The sequence below is a fragment of the Gekko japonicus genome, unplaced genomic scaffold (assembly GCF_001447785.1).
Source record: "Gekko japonicus isolate JY-2015 unplaced genomic scaffold, Gekko_japonicus_V1.1 scaffold1085, whole genome shotgun sequence".
Taxonomy (NCBI): domain Eukaryota; kingdom Metazoa; phylum Chordata; class Lepidosauria; order Squamata; family Gekkonidae; genus Gekko; species Gekko japonicus.
In genome coordinates this window covers 510,526-522,666 of record NW_015159746.1, presented here as the reverse complement: position 1 = coordinate 522,666, position 12,141 = coordinate 510,526, and the positions used below count along the sequence as shown (strand labels likewise).

The 12,141-nt window shown below is 45.3% G+C and overlaps 1 protein-coding gene across 1 annotated transcript in view; it reads right to left on the bottom strand.

The window, feature by feature from the left end:
* Nucleotides 1-11,347, bottom strand: part of LOC107105526 — a 27,551-nt gene extending 16,204 nt beyond the window's left edge. Inside the window, exons 1-5 of the mRNA XM_015405524.1 lie at nt 11,340-11,347; nt 7,561-7,657; nt 5,068-5,136; nt 4,162-4,192; nt 1,534-1,593 (exon numbers count right to left, since the gene is read on the bottom strand). Coding sequence (XP_015261010.1) covers nt 1,534-1,593; nt 4,162-4,192; nt 5,068-5,136; nt 7,561-7,620 — 220 coding nt within the window. The 5' untranslated portion in view covers nt 7,621-7,657; nt 11,340-11,347. The remainder of the gene's footprint in view (nt 1-1,533; nt 1,594-4,161; nt 4,193-5,067; nt 5,137-7,560; nt 7,658-11,339) is intronic.
* Between the last annotated feature and the right edge of the window lie 794 nt (nt 11,348-12,141).

Sequence of the window (12,141 nt, the reverse complement as noted above, 5' to 3'; positions counted from 1 at the left end):
TTGAAGAGACATGATCTTTTCTAGCTGCCTTGATCAGCCAGTGAGGCCTTTCCTCCTCAGGGTAAGATCTATCCAGTTCTCCCTGGGGGTAGAGGGCTATGAGAGAGAAAGTGGCTACCATCCCCTACTGTGAAAGTTAGAAATTTCTTCTCTCATGGCTTGCCTGAAGGTTTGCATTATTCTGGCACTAAAATCGCGTTTGCACCCCTTTCGGAGTTACTCATGAGTAGATCCATAGGTAATGCCGCATCATCAGAAGGCATTGCCGGAAGGCCCTGGTTGTTGGGAATGTCCAGGACACTGGCACCAGGCATATATTGGCTTATGGTAGCAGCGACAGCTGCCCCGCAGCCCTCCCCAGTTTCCTCGGGGGTCTCCGCTTTGCCGCCTGATCCAAGATGTCCCCTACGGCGTGCTCCGCGGGCAGAGAATGGGGCCGCTTTTTGGTGCGCCCTCCTTGTGTTGCAGTGAGACCCGCAGCGCCGGCAGAGGTAGTGGCCGCAGCTTTAAGTTTGCCCATTTGAGTTGTGCTGGCGGCAGAGCGTTTTCCCTCTCTTTTTCTGAGAGGAATCAGTTCAAGTCTCCCTGGTCTGAAATGCTCCAGGCCAGAGCGTCAGGGGGGAGTTCAGTCAAGGAAAGAAAAAAGGTAGAAGAGAACAAGTGGGGGAGGAGGCGCAGAGAAGGAGGAACATCTACAGAGTTACGGCCAAAAGCAGAAAGCCAGTAGAAACAGAAAGTAGTCAAAAAAGGCACGAGTGCCAACTTCGTGCTGCTCTCCCTGAGGCAGGGACAAAAACTGAATTGAGGGGCGTGTCCCACCAAGAGGACAGGAAGTGAAGTTTTGGTTCTTGCCTTCCTAAGGATAGGGTGGGAAACACCCATCAAGATGTCCTCCTCTCAGAGGGAGAAGGGTGCAATATTAACTTATGGCTCAATGGTTGCAAGCAATGCTCCCTCAAAGATGTGGAGTCTTGTGAGCAAAAATTCTACTTTGTGAGCTACTGGCATTAAAGTTGTCATCCAGCAATTTGGCTACTGCATAAGTTAGTTTGCTCCGGAGCCATCCTTCCTGAGCGAAGACAAAAATGTGTGAGATGGAGGCTAAAAAACTGTGAGCTAGTTCACACTAACTCAGCTTAGAGGGAACACTGGTTGCAAGTGCTTTCAGAATTCCAGAATTATGATCCTGTGAATGTTCTCTTTGAAGTAAATACCACTAAGTTCAATAGGATTTATTTTGAGGCAAATATGTATACTTAACCAGGAGTAGACCCCACTGAATTACAGGGTTATTTTCTTCTAAACAAACAGTAAGAGAAGAAGGCTGCATGTGGATGTGAAGATAAAGGAATCTAAGATCTTATGAGTTAAAAAAGTATTCATTACTGCAATTATTTACAAAAAAAACTGTCAACATCCCATTAAAGTGAATACTCTTCAGTAAACAGAAGTGCTTAAGATTTTTAATCCAGGATTTTGCATTTGTATTTTCCATTTGAGTAACAGATACCCTTGGTTAAAAAAGACACTCACCACCTTCTGGAAGGCTTTCTGGTAGTCTGACTGGCTCTCCTGAACCGTGCAGAGGCTTAACTGCAAAAGAAAGTCAATACATATAAAAAGGAGCTCTCTCGTCATGAGATGCACACACCAGTTCTCAGAATGTATATGGAATTATACAGATCTATATGGAATTATAGACAACTGATTTAAATCAAAAATCAAACTATTTCCCAAGTACATGCACACACAAGACAGCAGGCAAAGAATGGCAGGATTTCAAAGGCACCCCATATGCACAATGCACCAGCATTCTACTACGTGCAGATTAATCGATTCATAATTTATTCTACAGCCAATGACGACTCTCGAGGCAGCTGAAGACAAAAAAACTCCATAGGTCAAATGACTTTATCCACGTGGAATGTACAGAGCCCGATCAGACAGCCACTTCCATGACTTTCATTGCACGCATTCAGAATAACCATCAGTCTTCTCACCGCCAGTGTTTCAAACATGCTAGCTATCTCACACACACCAGCACGGAACACAATATCAACCTGTTTCCATCTAGAAGCACGAGGGAAAACTTCAAGTTATACTGCAGCTGTGCATAATACAACCCTTTTGCCCGCTTTTTTTCCCTTTTTCGCTGCAAAGCACTGTTGGGAGCAGGTGCGTGGGGAAGAAGTACTTTTGCAACAGATCCGCTGACAAAAACCCAGTGAGAGCAAAGTAGTGTGAGAATTGGGGGGGGGGAGACTGGCACCCCCACTGCAAGTTACCCCCACCATGCTGTTTTGCAGCAAAGAGGCCTATAGCAGGGGTGCAGACTTCTCAGTTTCCAGAGGGGGGAAGAGATACAGGGCTGAACCTGGTCTAGGCCCATACTGTTTTTATTTATTTAATTATTAAATTGGATTTTGAGGCCACCCTTCCCCTGAAAGACAGGGCTCAGGGTGGCGTACAACAATGATAAAATTCCAATACAACTCACGAACCACAGCTAGACATTCCAGAATTAAGATATAAAAAATACCCAAAAAACATTTAACATCCAGCTGATGGCAAACACTTACAGAAGATGCCGCAGCCTCACAGAGGAGGGAGGTGGGAGGAGATGGAGGAGATGAAGGGACGGGGAGAGTGCCAGACTATGTTATGACCATCACTGTCCTCAACCAAATGCCTGACGGAACATCTCTGCCTTGCATGCCCCGCGGAAAGGTAACAAATGCCACTGGGCATGGATGTTAGCTGGCAGTGTTCCACCAGAAAAAGCCCTGGACAGCAAGCGCTCTCTCGGGCCAGAGACCATTAGAAGGTTCTTATCTCCTGAGTGTAAAGCTCTTCTGGGGTTAAACCGGCCCCGTAGCACCTTGGAGTCCACAAAATTTTGGGGGTATAAGCTCTTGAGAATCAATGCTCCCTTTGTCAGATACGAACAAATAGAGCTTTCACTCTCAGAAGCTTATACCCCCCAAAATCTTGCTGGTATCTAAGGGGCTACTGCACTCAAACCAACTATATTTACATCAGAGCTTGTGATGCAGACTACAAGAAATACATTTTTAGTCCAGTTTAAAGCCAACAAAGTTGAATTCTGTGCATAAAGCTTCCATGTGCACGCACTTCTTCAGAAGTGTGCATGCACACGAAAGCTTATACCCAGAATTAATCTTTGTCGGTCTTTAAGGTGCGACTGGACTCAAGCTTTATTCTATTGCTTCAGATCAACACAGCTATCCACCTGGACCAACCACTGAGGCCGCCTGATTGCTAGATGGATTTATTTTTCCCTCCCCCCTTCCATGCTGTTTCCACCTCTCTCGTTCCCTCACACACAGTATTATCAGCTGAAGTTCCTACCACCACTTTTACAAAAACAAACAAACAAAGCCAACCCTGTGCATCCTAGGAACTTACTAAGTTGCCTCAAAGACAAACAGGTCTTACCGTACTTGAGAACCTGACACCCTGAGCAGCTTCACAATGCTACCAGGCAGCCCAGGAGAGGCACTGGCCCTGCTGGGAAATCCCAGAGGGCCTGACAGCCCAGAGGCGACATTGCCCCCACCGGGAAATACCAGAGGGAGCTTGAGCCCCGCTGCCACACACACACACACCCCACAGTTTACACCTCTAGCCTATGGGGTTAAATGGGCCCCGCTGCCACCCCCACCCCCCCATGGTTTACACCTCTAGCCTATGGGGTTAAATAAAACAGAGCTAAAGAGTAAAAGGTAAACTTCACCACCCATCGTTATGCTTGGGAATATGGGGTATAAAGCAACATTGGCCCTCAGAGACTGTAGAACTGGTCCACATCAATAAGATGTAACTCATAAAAACCAGAGAACACACATAGATGAGAGACTTCAATTTCTCGCATAGGTGATCACAAACTTTGGAATTCAGACTCCAGTATCCAAAAGATTTCTAATGCCCTTCCCTAAGCTGCTCCAGACCAATGCTCACTTTACAACATTAGCACAGTTACACCAATGGCCAGTCGCTCCATATCCTGAAGAAATGAAACAGAGTGATAAAACCATCACATTATAATTAAGTAATCAGTTACACAGTTATCTGCATTTGTAGAACCTCTGGCCCAGGCAATAAAAGGTTTACATTCAACTGGTGTTATATTTCAACACTTACCAATGCCATGAGCTTTCAACGCGTCTTCCACCTTGATTGTTTTTCAGATGGGTGGGGGAGAAAAAACATAACATTTGTATATTATTGAGTTTTCACAGAAAATAGGAGGGGGCACATCAAGATTTAGACTCTAAATAAAGACTTAGAAATAGTAATTATCCACATTTCTATCTCATTTATTAATGTTTTCCATTATCACAGTTCTGAAGAACCATTAATTTTGAGAAACCAAAGCAGAAACTAGATTGTGTTTCACAACAGCAGTGAAAAAAAGAAAGTATTCATTTAGATTTCTCCACCATTCTCAATGGTTTTAGGAAGGTAACGCTTCATTGAATCAATAATCTTCCCAAGAACTCTTACAGCTATGTCAGAAACGGAGAAAGGGACCATTCAAAGATCCCTGGTCCATGTCAAAAACAGGCACGTGAATAGCCATTTGCCTGCTCACCTATTGGCAAACCAGCCATAGATGTTAAATACATATGGATAGATGGACTACTAAATACTTCCACAAGGCTACTAACTTCTGTAAATTATTAAGTTTGGTCTAATACAAATACATTAAAGCACATGGTTCTGAGTTTCACTTTTGTTTTGTGATGAACGATTAAAATCGAGACAGGTAAACAGTGTTGTTGGACAGTCATTTTTTCCCATGGAGCAGGGCTGGGAAGAGGCGGGAAGAAAGAATACAAGACAAGCATGAGATCTACTCTCAGTCTTGCCATGTGTGTTGTGAAGGTGGAAAGTAATAATCTGAACAACCCTAACCAGTAGTTCTAGAACCTAAATGGCTGAATGTTCCACTTCTTACATTGCTTTGATCAACTTTGCTGTCGTCTATTACTTAGTGAAATCTTTTTCCACCATGTAATGTAGTTTTATAGAGAAACTGATTCTTACCGCTTTGTGTTTGATTCCAAGGAAGTGAGTCTGCAGATTTACGGCAGATGCACAATAGACTTTGCAGAGCTAGAAGGTATTTCAAGAAGACAAATGGTACGTGAAATAATAACACATTTTTAAAATATTACATCTTTCAGAAGAACACACAGGCAACAGAAATCTCACAAATACAACCAACTATCCCATGCTTCTTGAGAGTTTTACAATACAGAGCACTGGTTAAACCCAGTGTCATGGGTCGTGGCTTAACCGAGGCTGACTGTTCCTCCGACAAGGAAGAGGCAAAGAGCAACCCAGCCTCCTCCAGAGTCAGCCCCGAAGAGAGGCTCCAGCATCTGAGGTGCAGTCGGAGGAAGAGCCTGGCCCAGCACCCCCAGTCGGAGACACCTCGAGGCCAGAGTCCCCACCTAGCTCACCTGAATGTCCCAGACGCAGGGCATGCCGGCATCTGGAGGCACGGGAGAGACGGAGGAGTGCAAGACTTCAGCTGTTGCAAAGGCAACGTGAGAGGCCGTGAGTCCTTGCAGGTCACCTCCCAGGGAAGGGAGGATCGGAGTATAAGCAACCACTCACACCCGCCTCAGTGCGGATGCAACCGTGCAATCTCGGACATTGTCCCGGCTCCCAGCATCCGCTCTTTGCTCCCGAGAACTCTGACAGATTCTCTCGGCATCCTGACCTTGGCACTGTATCTCGGCTTGCTTTTGGACTGTGTATCTAGCTTCAGAACTGGCTGAACAAGCTAATATTTTACCATCAAATATGTAAGCCTGTGGGCAACGTGGCACCTGCCAACACCTTTCCCAGTGCCCACCAAGTGTTTTTAGAAAGTGGGCAGGGGCCAGATGGGGCTTTTGCCCACGAGCATTTCTGATTGGCTGTGCACATTTTTTACAAATTGCTTCAGCGGCATCTGCCACCACAACACTAGGAACCTCAGTGTGTGAACGAAGTTATGTTGTGTGTAAGCAGAAAGACCCCCATTTAAAAAGGCATCCTGTTAAGCAGAGCTCTTGCCTTAAATGCTGAACAGCTACTATTAGAATTATGCATAACCTTGCTCCTGGACATTTTGTAATTGGCTCTGCGTTTTTGCAGTAGCCTTTTTGCAGTAGCCTTTTTGCAGCTGTGCCAGAATTCCAAAAGTGCACACAGGATCAAAAAGTTAGGGACCCCTGATGTAACCCCATTTGGAGCTGACAAGCCAGAGGAAAGAGATCGCAAACACAGGCTCCAGTCCCATGACAAAGGAGAACCCATCGAAACAATAGATCGGTCGACCTACTGGGCAGAGATGACAAAAATGGCAAAGTCTATGTTAGGAATTATTAGGAAAGGAAATGCCAGTTTTGTTATGTCTTTATGTGGCCGCATTCGGAATTCTGCGTGCAGTTCTTCTTGCACTACATCAAAAAAAGCTTATTGTGAAAAAATATAGGGAAGTTAAAGATTACTTTGCCTTTAATTAAAGGTTTTGGCTCCTCAAGTTACACTTTACTGGCATACCTACGCTGTACAAATTTAAACTGCCAAAATATCAGTCTTGTGGTGCTACAGTGAATTAGTGGTGGGCGTAAGCCTTAATAAACCAGAGGCGATGTCTTCAGATGCAAAAATTGTTACACTCAGTTGGCAGAGATTTTCTACATACACACACAGGTAACTAAGGGCAGAAAAGTGATTACAAAGACATTCTAAACATAAAAGTTTTGAGTCCGGTGGCACCTTTGAGACCGACAAAGTTTAATTCTGGATAGTATTATTATTTATTTAATTTAAACCCTGCCCTCCCCGTGAGCAGGCTCAGGGCAGCTTACATTGGTTGGGACACAGAAACCATTCAAATCCACATAAAATCATTTAGTTCAGTTACAAATAAGATCATAAAATCATAAGGTGCTGGCAATATTTCATTAATTACTTAAGATGGCGTACTGGAGAATGCATTCAGACAAGCAGTTTTTCAGCCCAATGATCTTCCTAAGTCACGCAGCAGCACAGGCCAGATGTCAAGATTAAGGGCCAGGATCTATAGCTACGGTTGTTGGCGGTAGTGGTGAAGGCAGCTCCTTAGTTGAAAGCCTGGTGGAAGAGCTCCATCTTGCAGGCCCTGCGGAACTGTAAAAGATCCCGCATGGCCCTGATCTCTTCCTGGAGCTCATTCCACCAGTATGGAGCCGCCACTGAGAAGGCCCTGGCCCTGGTAGTAATAAGCCTGGCATCCTTGGTACCTGGGAGGGTCAGTCGATTTTGGGACCCCGACCGTAGTGCTCTCTGGGGTATATATGGGGAAAGCTTATACCCAGAATTAAACTTTTTTGTTCTTAAAGGTGCCACTGGACTCAGACTTTGTTCTATTTTAAACATCAGTCTTTCTCCTCATAACACTTTGTGTTAGAGAATTCTAAACCCAGCTCAAAACTGATGTGTTGGTATAAATATACCCTGAAAATCATTCCGAAATCTCTCAATAGGAAGCATGATACTCACATTACAGTAGTAAGGGGTAGGATTGAGGAACTTGTCTTTCCCATACTTATCGCTTTCCATAGTGGAGGATTCGAGATGGGAAACCCGCCAGTGATAACTATGAAAGATACAAATGTATTCTATCAGGAGTCTTTATCAAGTAGGCAAAGATAACCAGAAAACAATCAAAGACTTCGCAGGGGTCACAAACTCCCCCCTACTTTAATATTTAACAATATACAGTTGTTCAATAACACATGTAATCTGAAGAATGATGACCCTTGACACGTCCCCAAATTTGAGGCCTTACAAAAAAGCCCATTCTGTGCAAAGTATTTGGACGTGAGTCACAGAATGCTGCGTACGCGAAAATGGGCCAGTTGGTCACGAGTAATGTCTTTTTCTGTTTGGACCTTCCCTTGCAAACGTCACCAGAACATGTTTCTGGGGCTCTTGACTTTCTCCTGCAAAGGGCTGAACTGGAAATATTTTCAAAAGCCAGCAGTCCATTTTAAAGTACATCATTAGACACCAGAGGTGACGCAAAATTTTGACAGTTCACAGGACAGTTTTTTAAAAAACTGTTTAATAATTCCTAGGGAATATTATCAGGTATCGCTCCTCAGACTGTTACAGCAAAATGTTTCAGGTTGCAACAGCCCACATCACATAAAACCACAGACTGTTACAACATAAATCATGCATTGCATTTCAACATGCAGACTGAACCTTCATAGTACCTATGGACTAACATAAAACCATCTGAATGACCAAAATGAGCAATTTATTGTGTTGTACACGTGTGCCGGAATATAATGGGGTCCTTCTGTTGTTAGGCAGGCGGTGATAGGGACTGAGACTTTTCTATGATCATCCCCTCCTTTAAGGAAATCCCTGTAATCTTGTAGGGGCTAAGCAGGTGTGTTTTTATTTCTCCAGGCTCCTAATTACTATGCAGGTATTAACAGTGTCAACTGGCTTACTCATTTGTTGTTTTATATTTTTTTCTGTGTAAACTTTTTGTAGTTGTTTGCCTGAGAGCCAGTTTGGTGTAGTGGTTAGGAGCACGGACTCTAATCTGGGAGAACCAGGTTTGATTCCCCACTCCTCCACAGGCAGCTGCTGGCGTGACCTTGGGTCAGTCACAACTTCTTTCAGAGCTATTCTCTCAGGAGCAGTCCCCGAAAGAGCTCTCTCAGCCCCACCTACCTCACAGGGTGTCTGTTGTGGGGAAGGGAAGGGAGATTGTAAGCCTCTCTGACCCCTTTGGGTAGTGAAGGGCAGGGTATAAATCCAATCTCTTCTTCTTCAAATAATTTTAATTGTAAAAGCAGTTATTGCTTTTAGGAACTAATAATACCCACTCAGTATAGCAACTATTTTAGCAACCACTCCCAGATCATGGAAACCACATGTGGCAAAAGCTTGCTTGGTGCCCTCTCTTTTAACCTTTTGAGGTCAAGTGAAAAACTACCTATTTGAGAAGACTTTTGGTACAAAGGAAAGTAACAGAATTCACTGCTATTTTTAACTGTTGACTTTACTGTCCCTACCTCCCTCTGATTTTGACTCCTGCTTATCTTAAAATGGTGGTATTAATGTTTAATTGCCACTAGCTCATCATGCATTTTATATTACGGTTTTACAATTTACATTGGCATTTTTATTCTGAGATGATAAACCACCTTGGATGTTTTACGCAGAAATTCAGCAGAGAAATTAAATATTAAAATAAAATAAAGTCCAAAATAGTGAACAGGTTTTATTCTGACTATAAAACTCTCTGACTATACTGCTTCAATATTTCTCCATAAGAATGGAAGTCATGCCACCAGGTTTGAATGCCCTTTACTGCATTTCACATTAGCAAATGCAATACAACATCAGATGTAATGGCTGATCTCGCATGCATTAACAAGCCATGGTTGAATGAAGGTGGTGGAGTAGATCTGTTTCCTTTATTCCTGTCTGGATTCTGGGTTACAAGAACCAAAAGAGTGAGACGAAAGTCTAATGAAGGGCTAATATTAAAAACCTAGTTAAAACTTATAATATTAAAAAATATTCATTAGAAAGACAGTTAAAAACATACATAAGGGCCCAATGAAAGTCTTGTAAAAAAGTATAGCCTAAACACAAGGGCCAATACCAGGGCCGGCTCACCCGGCCAACTAGGCATTGGCCTAGAGCGCCAGGCCCTGGATGGGGGCGACAGTTAAAAACATACATAAGGGCCCAATGAAAGTCTTGTAAAAAAGTATAGCCTAAACACAAGGGCCAATACCAGGGCTGGCTCACCCGGCCAACTAGGCCTGCCAGGGGAGCCGAGGCAGTCGGAGCTGCTGCAGGCGTCGCCAGGAAGGACTAAAGGTAAGCGCGCCCTGCTGCTGGCCGCCTGGCATGCACGAGCGCTCTGCCAGCGCTTGAGCGCAGAGGCGCTCCCCGCCAGCCAGCCCTCCACCTCGGCACGCCCATGGCACGCCCTTTACCGCCTCTTCGCAGCGCTCCTTACCTGCCACTGGAGCAGCAGCCGCTGCCCACCGAGCACCCGGCCCCCCTGCCGCTGGGCTACCGGTGGGGCGGCCAGCTGGGAGGTTTCCAGTCCCCACCGGGAGGTTGGCATCTGCAGCCTCGCCTAGGGCGCAGAAACCCCTCGGGCCGGCCCTGGCCAATACACATGACCTAACACGTTTCTGCCCTATTGGGGCCTTCTTCAGAGGTCAAACAATACTGAGGTGCACATAACTTAAATACATATTGCAATAAGATAACCCATAAGTGAATCTTGGACCAGGAAGAGGAAGGTTAAGCAGCAAGATCTAAAGACACATGACAAAGATGTTTGTGAGGCCTCAAAAGGTGAAAGTCATGTGCCTGGTGCCAAATGCACAGTTGCTGAATTAGAACATCTTCCAATTCAGATCCAAAAAGCACCTGTGTGGCTATCAAAGTCAGAGCTAGAGTGTCCTCAAGCAAATAGCAAATATTGACCCTTCATTAAACTTTCTTCTCACCCTTTTGGTTCTTTATTCCAGTTTTTGGGTCATGTTTGTTTTCCCCTCCCTGTGCCTTACTGGATTCTGGTTACAACCGCAGACTGTCTATTAGCTGGACCTTGTAATTCCACCCCACCCCACCCATTCATGGCCCATTCCTTGCGGGACAAATTCTTCTTCAGCGTTCAGTCTGATGTTTAATTGCTTCATTCATGTCCTGCGTTTCTCCCCCATGAGGACCCAAAGCAGCTTACGTGGTTCTCCTCTCCTCCCTTTCATCACCACAATGATCTTGTGAGGTAGGTTAGGCCGAGAACACACGATTGGCCCAAACTCACCCAGGAGCTTCCGTGGCATAACATGGATTTGAACCTGGCTCCAACCTCCTATGCACTGCACCACCCTGGCTCTCAACACTGGGCTCCTGAGACGGAACAGGAATCTGATGGACACTGCGATCACTGCCCAACCGTTTCGCCTACCTGAGCTAGTCTCACCAGAGATTAAAAACAAAACATTAGCATTCTCAACCACACTGACCTCCATAACATGGGGTGGCATGTGGGCAGACGACTGGAGAATGGACCTATGTTATTCATTAGGCGTGCCAACCTCCAGGTGGGGCCTGGAGACTTCCCAGAATTAAGGCGCATGGAACGCTGTTACCTTCCCACCGAAGTGGTACCTATTTATCTACTTGCAATTTCTTGCTTTCGAACTGCTAGGTTGGCAGGAGCTGGAACTAGAGACGGGAGCTCACTCCGTCATGCGGCAACTCGGGTCTCGAACTGCTGAACTACTAACCTTCCACAGCCTGCAGTTCAGCGTCTTAACCACCAGAGCCACCGCAGCTTAGACGTCCTCTTTTTTTGTGCTCATCCTCTTCTGGGCTCTTTCAAAAAAAAAAACACTGATAAAATGTCCTCTTTTGGGGTTGGAAAGTTAGGAATATTCCTAGTTAGTAGCAATGAGCACAGTGGAAACAGCAGGGGGTATTTAAAATGAGATCTGTCATCAGGATCGCTTGTTTGAAGTAGTCAGGCGGGAAATGTGACCACCAGTGAGAGAAGAAGCCTCTCTGTACCTTTTTATTTCTTTTTCCACTGACACCCACTAATCTCCACGAAAGCTTTGAAAAACAAAAACAGCAAAATGTCCAGTCAGTCGAGGTGTTCCCTCCAAGCTGAGTTAGTGTGAGCTAGATCACCGTTTTTAAGCCTCCAACTCATACACTTCTGTCTTAGCTCAGGAAGGATAGCTCCAAGCAGGCCTGTAGCTACAGTAGGGCATTTCGGGGCCTGGCCCCCTGACTTCCATGCAGCCCCCAGGCCCCCCAACTCTCTGGGCCACCTGGAGGACTCCCCACCACCACCCCTTCCCCAAGCATAGATAAGCAGACTGCAAACGATGCAAAAGTGAGTTTTTAAAATTTAATTTTTAAAATGTTTTTATTTTGCGATGTCACTGTTCCCCAACTTATTTAAAGGCCCCCCGAATTACAAAATCCTGGCTATGGCCCTGGCTCCAAAGCTGCGGCAAGTCTTCTTGGTGCTGGGGGTGGGGGCAACAGTGGGGGGGGGGCTCCTAGTGTCCTGGCCCCACTGCT